The following is a 15,603-nucleotide window of genomic DNA, read 5'->3' on the forward strand; positions in this document are numbered from 1 at the left end:
AATCAGCTTTAAGACTTCTGGATGAAGTCCCCACTCTCCCGGGTGGAGGTCGTGCCTGCTGAGGAAGTCTGCTTCCCAGTTGTCCACTCCCGGAATGAACACCGCTGAGAGTGCTAGCACGTGATTCTCCGCCCATCGAAGAATCCTTGTGGCTTCTGCCATCGCCATCCTGCTTCTTGTGCCGCCCTGTCGGTTCACACGGGCGACCGCCGTGATGTTGTCTGACTGAATCAGCACCGGTTGGTTTTGAAGCAGGGGTTCTGCTTGACTCAGGGCATTGTAAATGGCCCTTAGTTCCAGAATATTTATGTGTAGGGAAGTCTCCTGACTCGACCACTGTCCTTGGAAGTTTCTTCCATGAGTGACTGCCCCCAACTTCGGAGGCTTGCATCCGTGGTCACCAGGACCCAGTCCTGAATGCCGAATCTGCGGCCCTCGAGAAGATGAGCACTCTGCAGCCACCACAGCAGAGACACCCTGGCCCTCGGGGACAGGGTGATCAACCGATGCATCTGAAGATGCGATCCGGACCACTTGTCTAACAGATCCCACTGAAAGATCCTTGCATGGAACCTGCCGAAGGGAATTGCTTCGTAAGAAGCTACCATCTTTCCCAGGACTCGCGTGCAGTGATGCACCGACACCTGTTTTGGTTTCAGGAGGTCCCTGACCAGAGATGACAATTCCTGGGCCTTCTCCTCCGGGAGAAACACCTTCTTCTGTTCTGTATCCAGAATCATGCCCAAGAACAGCAGACGCGTCGTAGGAACCAGCTGCAACTTTGGGATATTCAGAATCCAGCCGTGCTGTTGTAGCACTTCCCGAGATAGTGCTACTCCGACTAACAACTGCTCCTTGAACCTTGCCTTTATAAGGAGATCGTCCAAGTACGGGATAATTATAACTCCCTTCTTTCGAAGGAGTATCATCATTTCGGCCATTACCTTGGTAAATACCCTCGGTGCCGTGGACAGACCAAATGGCAACGTCTGGAATTGGTAATGACAGTCCTGTACCACAAACCTGAGGTACTCCTGGTGAGGTGGGTAAATGGGGACATGTAGGTAAGCATCCTTGATGTCCAGTGACACCATAAAATCCCCCTCTTCCAGGCTTGCAATAACCGCCCTGAGCGATTCCATTTTGAACTTGAACTTCCTTATATAAGTGTTCAAGGATTTCAAATTTAGAATGGGTCTCACCGAACAGTCTGGTTTCGGTACCACAAACATTGTGGAATAGTAACCCCGTCCTTGTTGAAGGAGGGGAACTTTGATTATCACCTGCTGAAGGTACAGCTTGTGAATTGCCGCCAGTACTACCTCCCTTTCCTTGGGAGCAGCTGGCAAGGCTGATTTGAGGTAACGGCGAGGGGGAGACGCCTCGAACTCCAGCTTGTATCCCTGAGGTACCACCTGTAGAACCCAGAGATCCACCTGTGAGCGAACCCACTGGTCGCTTAAGTTCCGGAGACGCGCCCCCACCGCACCTGGCTCCACCTGTGGAGCCCCAGCGTCATGCGGTGGACTTAGTGGAAGCAGGGGATGATTTTTGTTCCTGGGAACTGGCTGTCTGGTGCAGCTTTTTCCCTCTACCCCTGCCTCTGGGCAGAAAGGATGCGCCTCTGACCCGCTTGCCTTTCTGAGGCCGAAAGGACTGTACTTGATAATACGGTGCTTTCTTAGGCTGTGAGGGAACCTGAGGTAAAAAAGTCGACTTCCCAGCTGTTGCTGTGGATACGAGGTCCGAGAGACCGTCCCCAAACAATTTCTCACCCTTATAAGGTAAAACCTCCATGTGCCTTTTAGAATCAGCATCACCTGTCCACTGCCAAGTCCATAATACTCTCCTGGCAGAAATGGACATTGCATTAATTCTAGATGCTAGACGGCAAATGTCCCTCTGTGCCTCCCTCATATATAAGACGACGTCTTTAATATGCTCTATGGTTAGCAAAATAGTATCCCTGTCAAGGGAATCAATGTTATCTGACAGGGAATCAGACCATGCTGCTGCAGCACTACACATTCATGCTGAAGCAATAGCAGGTCTCAGTATAGTACCTGAGTGTGTATACACAGACTTCAGGATAGCTTCCTGCTTTCTATCTGCAGGCTCCTTTAAGGCGGCCGTGTCCTGAGACAGCAGTGCCACCTTTTTTGATAAGCATGTGAGCGCCTTTTCCACCCTAGGGGATGTTTCCCAACGTAACCTATCCGTTGGCGGGAAAGGGTACGCCATTAGTAACCTCTTAGAAATCACTAATTTCTTATCTGGGGAACACCACGCTTCTTCACACAATTCATTTAACTCATCAGATGGGGGAAAAGTCACTGGCTGCTTTTTCTCCCCAAACATAATACCCTTTTTAGTGGTAACCGGGTTAATGTCAGAAATGTGCAACACATTTTTCATTGCCGTAATCATGCATCGGATGGCCCTTGTGGACTGTACATTTGTCTCATCCTCGTCTACACTGGAGTCAGACTCCGTGTCGACATCTGTGTCTGCCATCTGAGGTATTGGGCGTTTTTGAGCCCCTGATGGCCTCTGAGATGCCTGGGCAGGCGCGGGCTGAGATGCCGGCTGTCCCAAAGATGCGTCATCGAACCTTTTATGCAAGGAGTTGACACTGTCGGTTAATACCTTCCACATATCCATCCACTCTGGTGTCGGCCCCGCAGGGGGCGACATCACACTTATCGGCACCTGCTCCGCCTCCACGTAAGCGTCCTCCTCAAACATGGCGACACAGCCGTACCGACACACCGCACACACACAGGGAATGCTCTGACTGAGGACAGGACCCCACAAAGTCCTTTGGGGAGACAGAGAGAGAGTATGCCAGCACACACCAGAGCGCTATATAACAGAGGGATTTACACTAACACAAAGTGAATTTTCCCCCAATAGCTGCTTATATCACCTTTTGCGCCTAAATTTATGTGCCCCCCCTCTCTTTTTTACCCTTCTTGTAGTGTATACTGCATATACTGCAGGGGAGAGCCTGGGGAGCGTCCTTCCAGCGGAGCTGTGAAGAAAAAATGGCGCCGGTGTGCTGAGGGAGATAGCCCCGCCCCCTCCGCGGCGGGCTTCTCCCGCTTTTTTAATAATGTGTATGGCGGGGGATTAGGCACATATACAGTTTATAACTGTATTATGTGCACATTTGCCAAAAAGGTATACTTATTGCAGCCCAGGGCGCTCCCCCCCAGCGCCCTGCACCCACCAGTGACCGGAGCGTGTGGTGTGCTGTGGGAGCAATGGCGCACAGCTGCAGTGCTGTGCGCTACCTTATTGAAGACCGGAGTCTTCAGCCGCCGATTTTCTCCTGGTTCTTCCATCTTCTGGCTCTGCAAGGGGGACGGCGGCGCGGCTCCGGGAACGGACGATCGAGGTCGGGCCCTGTGTTCGATCCCTCTGGAGCTAATGGTGTCCAGTAGCCTTAGAAGCACAAGCTAGCTGCAAGCAGGTAGGTTTACTTCTCTCCCCTAAGTCCCACGTAGCAGTGAGTCTGTTGCCAGCAGATCTCACTGAAAATAAAAAACCTAACAAATACTTTCTTTTCTAGGAAGCTCAGGAGAGCCCCTAGTGTGCATCCAGCTCTGGCCGGGCACAGATACTAACTGAGGTCTGGAGGAGGGGCATAGAGGGAGGAGCCAGTGCACACCAGATAGTACCTAATCTTTTCTTTAGAGTGCCCAGTCTCCTGCGGAGCCCGTCTATTCCCCATGGTCCTTACGGAGTACCCAGCATCCACTACGGACGTCAGAGAAATTAGATATTACTATATTGTAGGAAAGAGTCTAATTATGGAAATGAATAATCAACAAATGCGGAGAGTCCCTGTGTAGGTGGTCACTGGGGTGATGTGGGCGTGGCAGAAGGATACGTGCACACAGGGGGTGTCACCAATACAAAACGCACATTTCATGTTTATTGTACAGATTGCTGACACGGTTTTCATTGTGATATAATGGGAAACATGATCTCGGACATGTGTTACTGCTCCATCACAACCCCGGCCGTCTGTAATCTACATTCCTCCTTCAATGTTACATGTAAGTCGCACGTTACACCAGAAGGAAAACACATTGTGCGTATTTAGCTGGTGTCAGAACACACACCGGGGGAGGGAGGGGGGATGAGAACAGCAGCGGGGACACTTCTAGGAAACGGGACAAATGCAGAAGACATTAAAATGCAATAATAAGAATTTACTTACCGATAATTCTATTTCTCATAGTCCGTAGTGGATGCTGGGAACTCCGTAAGGACCATGGGGATAGCGGCTCCGCAGGAGACTGGGCACATCTAAAGAAAGCTTTAGGACTAGCTGGTGTGCACTGGCTCCTCCCCCTATGACCCTCCTCCAAGCCTCAGTTAGGATACTGTGCCCGGACGAGCGTACATAATAAGGAAGGATATTGAATCCCGGGTAAGACTCATACCAGCCACACCAATCACACCGTACAACTTGTGATCTGAACCCAGTTAACAGTATGATAACAACGAAGGAGCCTCTGAAAAGATGGCTCACAACAACAATAACCCGATTTAGTTAACAATAACTATGTACAAGTATTGCAGACAATCCGCACTTGGGATGGGCGCCCAGCATCCACTACGGACTACGAGAAATAGAATTATCGGTAAGTAAATTCTTATTTTCTCTGACGTCCTAGTGGATGCTGGGAACTCCGTAAGGACCATGGGGATTATACCAAAGCTCCCAAACAGGCGGGAGAGTGCGGATGACTCTGCAGCACCGAATGAGAGAACTCCAGGTCCTCCTCAGCCAGGGTATCAAATTTGTAGGATTTAGCAAACGTGTTTGCCCCTGACCAAGTAGCTGCTCGGCAAAGTTGTAAAGCCGAGACCCCTCGGGCAGCCGCCCAAGATGAGCCCACTTTCCTTGTGGAATGGGCTTTTACAGATTTTGGCTGTGGCAGGCCTGCCACAGAATGTGCAAGCTGAATTGTACTACAAATCCAACGAGCAATAGTCTGCTTAGAAGCAGGAGCACCCAGCTTGTTGGGTGCATACAGGATAAACAGCGAGTCAGACTTTCTGACTCCAGCCGTCCTGGAAACATATATTTTCAGGGCCCTGACAACGTCAAGTAACTTGGAGTCCTCCAAGTCCCTAGTAGCCGCAGGCACCACAATAGGTTGGTTCATGTGAAAAGCAGAAAACACCTTAGGGAGAAATTGAGGACGAGTCCTCAATTCTGCCCTGTCAGAATGAAAAATTAAGTAAGGGCTTTTATATGATAAAGCCGCCAATTCTGACACACGCCTGGCTGAAGCCAGGGCTAACAGCATCGTCACCTTCCATGTGAGATATTTTAAGTCCACAGTGGTGAGTGGTTCAAACCAATGTGACTTAAGGAACCTCAAAACAACATTGAGATCCCAAGGTGCCACTGGAGGCACAAAAGGAGGTTGTATATGCAGTACCCCTTTTACAAATGTCTGAACTTCAGGTACTGAAGCCAGTTCTTTCTGGAAGAAAATCGACAGGGCCGAAATTTGAACCTTAATGGACCCTAATTTTAGGCCCATAGACAGTCCTGTCTGCAGGAAATGGAGGAAACGACCTAGTTGAAATTCCTCTGTAGGGGCCTTCTTGGCCTCACACCACGCAACATATTTTCGCCAAAAGCGGTGATAATGTTTTGCGGTTACATCCTTCCTGGCTTTGACCAGGGTAGGGATGACTTCATCTGGAATGCCTTTTTCCTTCAGGATCCGGCGTTCAACCGCCATGCCGTCAAACGCAGCCGCGGTAAGTCTTGGAACAGACAAGGCCCCTGCTGGAGCAGGTCCTTTCTTAAAGGTAGAGGCCACGGGTCTTCCGTGAGCATCTCTTGAAGTTCCGGGTACCAAGTCCTTCTTGGCCAATCCGGAACCACGAGTATCGTTCTTACTCCTCTCCTTCTTATGATTCTCAGTACTTTTGGTATGAGAGGCAGAGGAGGGAACACATACACTGACTGGTACACCCACGGTGTCACCAGAGCGTCCACCGCTATTGCCTGAGGGTCCCTTGACCTTGCGCAATATCTGTCCAGTTTCTTGTTAAGACGGGACGCCATCATGTCCACCTTTGGTTTTTCCCAACGGTTTACAATCAGTTGGAAGACTTCTGGGTGAAGTCCCCACTCCCCCGGGTGGAGGTCGTGTCTGCTGAGGAAGTCTACTTCCCAGTTGTCCACTCCCGGAATGAACACTGCTAACAGTGCTATCACATGATTTTCCGCCCAGCGGAGAATCCTTGCAGCTTCTGCCATTGCCCTCCTGCTTCTTGTGCCGCCGTGTCTGTTTACGTGGGCGACAGCCGTGATGTTGTCCGACTGGATCAATACCGGTTGACCCTGAAGCAGAGGCTTTGCTTGACTTAGGGCATTGTAAATGGCCCTTAGTTCCAGGATATTATGTGAAGTGATGTCTCCAGGCTTGACCATAAGCCCTGGATATTTCTTCCCTGTGTGACTGCTCCCCAGCCTTGCAGGCTGGCATCCGTGGTCACCAGGACCCAGTCCTGAATGCCGAATCTGCGGCCCTCTAGAAGATGAGCACTCTGCAACCACCACAGGAGGGACACCCTTGTCCTTGGTGACAGGGTTATCCGCTGATGCATCTGAAGATGCGACCCGGACCATTTGTCCAGTAGGTTCCACTGGAAAGTTCTTGTGTGAAATCTGCCGAATGGGATTGCTTCGTAGGAAGCCACCATTTTTACCCAGAACCCTTGTGCATTGATGCACTGAGACTTGGTTCGGTTTTCGGAGGTTCCTGACTAGCTCGGATAACTCCCTGGCTTTCTCCTTCGGGAGAAACACCGTCTTTCTGGACTGTGTCCAGGATTATCCCTAGGAACAGAAGACAAGTCGTCGGAACCAGCTGCGATTTTTGCATATTGAGAATCCACTCGTGCTGCCGCAACACTACCTAGTGCTACACCGACCTCCAACTGTTCTCTGGATCTTACCCATATCAGGGAATCGTCCAAGTAAGGGATAACTAAAATTCCCTTACTTCGAAGGAATATCATCATTTCGGTCATTACTTCAGTAAAGACCCGGAGTGCCGTGGACCATCCCTACGGCAGCGTCTGAACTGACAGTGACAGTTCTGTACCATAACCTGAGATACCCTTGGTGAGAAGGGCAAATTTTGACATGAAGGTAAGCCTCCTTGATGTCCCGAGACATCATGTAGTCCCCTTCTTCCAGGTTTGCAATCACTGCTCTGAGTGACTCAATTTTGAATTTGAACCTCTGTATGTAAGTGTTCAAAGATTTTAGATTTTAAAATCGGTCTCACCGAGCCGTCTGGCTTCGGTACCACAATAGTGTGGAATAATACCCCGTTCCCTGTTGCAGGAGGGGTACCTTAATTATCACCTGCTGGGAATACAGCTTGTGAATGGCTTCCAAAACTGCCTCCCTGTCAGCGGGAGACGTCGGTAAAACAGACTTTTTGGAAACGGCGAGGGGAATACGTCTCGAATTCCAATTTGTACCCCTGAAATATTACCTGAAGGATCCAGGGGTCTACTTGCGAGTGAGCCCACTGCGCACTGAAATTCACTGAGAACGGGCCCCCACCGTGCCTGAACTTGTAAAGCCCTAGCGTCATACTGAGGGCTTGGCAGAGGCGGAAAAGGGTTTCTGTTCCTGGGAACTGGCTGATCTCTGCAGCCATTTTTCTCTCCCTCTGTCACGAGCAGAAAAGAGGAACCCTTTTGTCCGCTTGCCAACCAGGACTGCGCCTGATAATACGGCGTCTTATTTTGAGAGGCGACCTAGGGTACATCCCCTTTTTTAAGGCAATACTTCCAAATGCCGTTTGGAATCCCTGACCACTTTACTGGTAGAATACAACGCACTTATACTTGATGCCAGTCGGCAAATATTCCGCTGTGCATCATGCCTATATAGAAATGCATCTTTTAATTGCTCTATAGGCAATAATATACTGTCCTTATCTAGGATATCAATATTTCCAGTCAGGGAATCCGACCACGCCAACCCATGCACTGCACATCCAGGCTGAGGCGATTGCTGGTCGCAGTATAACACCAGTATGTGTGTAAATACATTTTAGGATACCCTCCTGCTTTTTATCAGCAGGATCCTTAAGGGCGGCCATCTCAAGAGAGGGTAGAGCCCTTGTTCTTACAAGCGTGTGAGCGCCTTATCCCCTGTAGGGGGTGTTTCCCAACGCACCCTAACCTCTGGCGGGAAAAGGTATACTGCCAACAACTTTTTAGAATTATCAATTGTCATCGGGGGGAAACCCACGCATCATCACACACCTCATTTTATTCTTCAGATTCAGGAAAACTACAGGAAGTTTTTCCTCACCAAACATAATACCCCTTTTTTTGGTGGTATTCATATTATCAGAAAAGTGTAAACATTTTCCATTGCATCAATCATGCAATGTGTGGCCCTATTGGAAATCACGGTCGTCTCTTCACCGTCGACGCAGGAGTCAGTATCCGTGTTGGCGTCTGTATCTGAGGTAACGGGCGCTTTAAAGCCCCTGTATGAGACGTCTGGACATGCACAAGCTGAGTAGCCGGCTGTCTCATGTCAACCACTGTCTTTTATACAAAGCTGACACTGTCACGCAATTTCAACAGTACATCCACTCAGGTGTCGACCCCCTAGGGGGTGACAACACTATTACAGACACTCTACTCCGTCTCCACATCATTTTTCTCCTCATACATGTCGACACCAACGTACCGACACACAGAACACACACAGGGAATGCTCTGATAGAGGACAGGACCCCACTAACCCTTTGGGGAGACTGAGGGAGAGTTTGCCAGCACACACCAGAGCGCTATATATATACAGGGATAACCTTATATAAGTGTTTTTCCCTTTATAGCTGCTGTATTGTTTATACTGCGCCTAATTTGTGCCCCCCTCTCTTTTTTAACCCCTTTCTGTAGTGTAGTGACTGCAGGGGAGAGCCAGGGAGCTTCCCTCCAACTGAGCTGTGAGGGAAAATGGCGCCAGTGTGCTGAGGAGATAGGCTCCGCCCCTTTCTCGGCGTCCTTATCATCCGTTTTTTTATATGTTTTGGCAGGGGTTAAATGCATCCATATAGCCCAGGAGTTATATGTGATGCATTTATTTTAGCCATATAAGGTTTTAATCGATTTATTGCGTCTCAGGGCGCTGCCCCCCCAGCGCCCTGCACCCTCAGTGACCGGAGTGTGAAGTGTGCTGAGAGCAATGGCGCACAGCTACGGTGCTGTGCGCTACCTTATCTGAAGACAGGATCGTCTTCTGCCGCCGATTTCACCGGACCTCTTCGCTCTTCTGGCTCTGAAAGGGGGCCGGCGGCGCGGCTCCGGGACCCATCCAGGCTGAACCTGTGATCGTCCCTCTGGAGCTAATGTCCAGTAGCCTAAGAAACCCGATCCACTCTGCACGCAGGTGAGTTCGCTTCTTCTCCCCTTAGTCCCTCGATGCAGTGAGCCTGTTGCCAGCAGGTCTCACTGAAAATAATAAACCTAAACTAAAACTTTCACAAAGAGCTCAGGAGAGCCCCTAGTGTGCACCCTTCTCGTTCGGGCACAGAGATCTATCTGAGGCTTGGAGGAGGGTCATAGGGGGAGGAGCCAGTGCACACCAGGTAGTCCTAAAGCTTTCTTTAGATGTGCCCAGTCTCCTGCGGAGCCGCTATCCCCATGGTCCTTACGGAGTTCCCAGCATCCACTAGGACGTCAGAGAAAAAACATTGTGTGCTGTGTTATTACAGCAAATACCCGTATACAGTCATACACATAAACTAAACACTAAATACATCATTCCAGAGAGCGTGCGACGTGGTGAGCAGCCGCTGCCACCGCTGGACGCCAGGCGTTATAACGCAGCAATGGAAGGAGATATAGGAACGGCTCCTTTCCGCGCTGACTGACGTACGCAAAACTAATAACGTCAGGAAACCTGTCATAACGTTCTCACCAGACGGCCGCTCTTGCTGCACAAGCTCGCATACTTCAGCCAAGTCCTCATATCCTCATGGGGACCGACCACAAGGGACTGAACCATCAAGATCTTCTGCCAATCTTCAACGATGCGCTGACAGCCCTGTACAAGAGACGTATATAGAAGTCACTGGAGCAATCCTTCTCATGTCACGCTTTCTGCATACACTGTGACATAATACACTGTCACAGCCTGTACAACACACATATACACTAGTCACTGGAGCAATCCTTCTCGTGTCACGCTTTCTGCATACATTGTGACATAATGCACTGTCACAGCCTGTACAACACACATATACACTAGTCACTGGAGCAATCCTTCTCATGTCACGCTTTCTGTATACACTGTGACATAATGCACTGTCACAGCCTGTACAACACACATATACACTAGTCACTGGAGCAATCCTTCTCATGTCACGCTTTCTGCATACACTGTGACATAATGCACTGTCACAGCCTGTACATCACACATATACACTAGTCACTGGAGCAATCCTTCTCATGTCACGCTTTCTGCATACACTGTGACATAATGCACTGTCACAGCCTGTACATCACACATATACACTAGTCACTGGAGCAATCCTTCTCATGTCACGCTTTCTGCATACACTGTGACATAATGCACTGTCACAGCTCTGTACAACACACATATACACTAGTCACTGGAGCAATCCTTCTCATGTCACGCTTTCTGTATACACTGTGACATAATGCACTGTCACAGCCTGTACATCACACATATACACTAGTCACTGGAGCAATCCTTCTCATGTCACGCTTTCTGCATACACTGTGACATAATGCACTGTCACAGCCTGTACAACACACATATACACTAGTCACTGGAGCAATCCTTCTCATGTCACGCTTTCTGCATACACTGTGACATAATGCACTGTCACAGCCTGTACAACACACATATACACTAGTCACTGGAGCAATCCTTCTCGTGTCACGCTTTCTGTATACACTGTGACATAATGCACTGTCACAGCCTGTACAACACACATATACACTAGTCACTGGAGCAATCCTTCTCGTGTCACGCTTTCTGTATACACTGTGACATAATGCACTGTCACAGCCTGTACAACACACATATACACTAGTCACTGGAGCAATCCTTCTCGTGTCACGCTTTCTGCATACACTGTGACATAATACACTGTCACATCCTGTACATCACACATATACACTAGTCACTGGAGCAATCCTTCTCGTGTCACGCTTTCTGTATACACTGTGACATAATGCACTGTCACATCCTGTACAACACACATATACACTAGTCACTGGAGCAATCCTTCTCATGTCACGCTTTCTGCATACATTGTGACATAATGCACTGTCACAGCCTGTACAACACACATATACACTAGTCACTGGAGCAATCCTTCTCATGTCACGCTTTCTGTATACACTGTGACATAATGCACTGTCACATCCTGTACAACACACATATACACTAGTCACTGGAGCAATCCTTCTCATGTCACGCTTTCTGCATACATTGTGACATAATGCACTGTCACAGCCTGTACAACACACATATACACTAGTCACTGGAGCAATCCTTCTCATGTCACGCTTTCTGTATACACTGTGACATAATGCACTGTCACAGCCTGTACAACACACATATACACTAGTCACTGGAGCAATCCTTCTCGTGTCACGCTTTCTGCATACACTGTGACATAATGCACTGTCACAGCCTGTACAACACACATATACACTAGTCACTGGAGCAATCCTTCTCGTGTCACGCTTTCTGTATACACTGTGACATAATGCACTGTCACATCCTGTACAACACATATACACTAGTCACTGGAGCAATCCTTCTCGTGTCACGCTTTCTGCATACACTGTGACATAATGCACTGTCACAGCCTGTACAACACATATACACTAGTCACTGGAGCAATCCTTCTCGTGTCACGCTTTCTGCATACACTGTGACATAATGCACTGTCACAGCCTGTACAACACACACATACACTAGTCACTGGAGCAATCCTTCTCGTGTCATGCTTTCTGTATACACTGTGACATAATGCACTGTCACATCCTGTACAACACATATACACTAGTCACTGGAGCAATCCTTCTCGTGTCACGCTTTCTGCATACACTGTGACATAATGCACTGTCACAGCCTGTACAACACACATATACACTAGTCACTGGAGCAATCCTTCTCGTGTCACGCTTTCTGTATACACTGACATAATGCACTGTCACAGCCTGTACAACACACATATACACTAGTCACTGGAGCAATCCTTCTCGTGTCACGCTTTCTGCATACACTGTGACATAATGCACTGTCACAGCCTGTACAACACACATATACACTAGTCACTGGAGCAATCCTTCTCGTGTCACGCTTTCTGCATACACTGTGACATAATGCACTGTCACAGCCTGTACAACACACATATACACTAGTCACTGGAGCAATCCTTCTCGTGTCACGCTTTCTGCATACATAGTGACATAATGCACTGTCACAGCCTGTACAACACACATATACACTAGTCACTGGAGCAATCCTTCTCGTGTCACGCTTTCTGCATACACTGTGACATAATGCACTGTCACAGCCTGTACAACACACATATACACTAGTCACTGGAGCAATCCTTCTCGTGTCACGCTTTCTGCATACACTGTGACATAATGCACTGTCACAGCCTGTACAACACACATATACAATAGTCACTGGAGCAATCCTTCTCGTGTCACGCTTTCTGCATACACTGTGACATAATGCACTGTCACAGCCTGTACAACACACATATACACTAGTCACTGGAGCAATCCTTCTCGTGTCACACTTTCTGCATACACTGTGACATAATGCACTGTCACAGCCTGTACAACACACATATACACTAGTCACTGGAGCAATCCTTCTCGTGTCACGCTTTCTGCATACACTGTGACATAATGCACTGTCACAGCCTGTACAACACACATATACACTAGTCACTGGAGCAATCATTCTCGAGTCACGCTTTCTGTATACACTGTGACATAATGCACTGTCACAGCCTGTACAACACACATATACACTAGTCACTGGAGCAATCCTTCTCATGTCACTCTTTCTGTATACACTGTGACATAATGCACTGTCACAGCCTGTACAACACACATATACACTAGTCACTGGAGCAATCCTTCTCGTGTCACGCTTTCTGTATACACTGTGACATAATGCACTGTCACAGCCTGTACAACACACATATACACTAGTCACTGATGCAATCCTTCTCATGTCACGCTTTCTCCATACACTGTGACATAATGCACTGTCACAGCCTGTACAACACACATATACACTAGACACTGGAGCAATCCTTCTCGTGTCACGCTTTCTGTATACACTGTGACATAATGCACTGTCACAGCCTGTACAACACACATATACACTAGTCACTGGAGCAATCCTTCTCGTGTCACGCTTTCTGTATACACTGTGACATAATGCACTGTCACAGCCTGTACAACACACATATACACTAGTCACTGGTGCAATCCTTCTCATGTCACGCTTTCTCCATACACTGTGACATAATGCACTGTCACATCCTGTACAACACACATATACACTAGTCACTGGAGCAATCCTTCTCGTGTCACGCTTTCTGCATACACTGTGACATAATGCACTGTCACAGCCTGTACAACACACATATACACTAGTCACTGGAGCAATCCTTCTCGTGTCACGCTTTCTGCATACACTGACATAATGCACTGTCACAGCCTGTACAACACACATATACACTAGTCACTGGAGCAATCCTCATGTCACACTTTCTGCATACACTGTGACATAATGCACTGTCACAGCCTGTACAACACACATATACACTAGTCACAGGAGCAATCCTTCTCATGTCACGCTTTCTGTATACACTGTGACATAATGCACTGTCACATCCTGTACAACACACATATACACTAGTCACTGGAGCAATCCTTCTCATGTCACGCTTTCTGTATACACTGACATAATGCACTGTCACAGCCTGTACAACACACATATACACTAGTCACTGGAGCAATCCTTCTCGTGTCACGCTTTCTGTATACACTGTGACATAATGCACTGTCACAGCCTGTACAACACACATATACACTAGTCACTGGAGCAATCCTTCTCGTGTCACGCTTTCTGCATACACTGTGACATAATGCACTGTCACAGCCCTGTACAACACACATATACACTAGTCACTGGAGCAATCCTTCTCGTGTCACGCTTTCTGTATACACTGTGACATAATGCACTGTCACTGCCTGTACAACACACATATACACTAGTCACTGGAGCAATCCTTCTCGTGTCACGCTTTCTGCATACACTGTGATATAATGCACTGTCACATCCTGTACAACACACATATACACTAGTCACTGGAGCAATCCTTCTCGTGTCACGCTTTCTCCATACGCTGTGACATAATGCACTGTCACAGCCTGTACAACACACATATACACTAGTCACTGGAGCAATCCTTCTCGTGTCACGCTTTCTGTATACACTGTGACATAATGCACTGTCACAGCCTGTACAACACACATATACACTAGTCACTGGAGCAATCCTTCTCGTGTCACGCTTTCTGTATACACTGTGACATAATGCACTGTCACAGCCTGTACAACACACATATACACTAGTCACTGGAGCAATCCTTCTCCTGTCACGCTTTCTGCATACACTGTGACATAATGCACTGTCACTGCCTGTACAACACACATATACACTAGTCACTGGAGCAATCCTTCTCATGTCACGCTTTCTCCATACACTGTGACATAATGCACTGTCACATCCTGTACAACACACATACACTAGTCACTGGAGCAATCCTTCTCGTGTCACGCTTTCTGTATACACTGTGACATAATGCACTGTCACATCCTGTACAACACACATATACACTAGTCACTGGAGCAATCCTTCTCGTGTCACGCTTTCTCCATACGCTGTGACATAATGCACTGTCACATCCTGTACAACACACATATACACTAGTCACTGGAGCAATCCTTCTCGTGTCACGCTTTCTGCATACACTGTGACATAATGCACTGTCACTGCCTGTACAACACACATATACACTAGTCACTGGTGCAATCCTTCTCGTGTCACGCTTTCTCCATACGCTGTGACATAATGCACTGTCACAGCCTGTACAATACACATATACACTAGTCACTGGAGCAATCCTTCTCGTGTCACGCTTTCTGTATACACTGTGACATAATGCACTGTCACAGCCTGTACAACACACATATACACTAGTCACTGGAGCAATCCTTCTCGTGTCACGCTTTCTGCATACATAGTGACATAATGCACTGTCACAGCCTGTACAACACACATATACACTAGTCACTGGAGCAATCCTTCTCATGTCACGCTTTCTGCATACATAGTGACATAATGCACTGTCACATCCTGTACAACACACATATACACTAGTCACTGGAGCAATCCTTCTCATGTCACGCTTTCTGCATACATAGTGACATAATGCACTGTCACAGCCTGTACAACAC

General features: G+C 48.0%; 1 protein-coding gene across 5 annotated transcripts in view; it reads right to left on the bottom strand.

Annotated features, from left to right (window-relative positions):
• The window catches only part of MTOR (mechanistic target of rapamycin kinase), a 634,684-nt gene that overhangs the window by 287,518 nt on the left and 331,563 nt on the right, over positions 1-15,603 (bottom strand). For all 5 annotated transcript variants that reach the window (XM_063948692.1, XM_063948690.1, XM_063948689.1 and 2 more), the window contains exon 37: positions 9,992-10,117. In XM_063948692.1, coding sequence (XP_063804762.1) covers positions 9,992-10,117 — 126 coding nt within the window. The remainder of the gene's footprint in view (positions 1-9,991; positions 10,118-15,603) is intronic.

The sequence above is a fragment of the Pseudophryne corroboree genome (assembly GCF_028390025.1).
Source record: "Pseudophryne corroboree isolate aPseCor3 chromosome 10 unlocalized genomic scaffold, aPseCor3.hap2 SUPER_10_unloc_2, whole genome shotgun sequence".
Classification (NCBI taxonomy): domain Eukaryota; kingdom Metazoa; phylum Chordata; class Amphibia; order Anura; family Myobatrachidae; genus Pseudophryne; species Pseudophryne corroboree.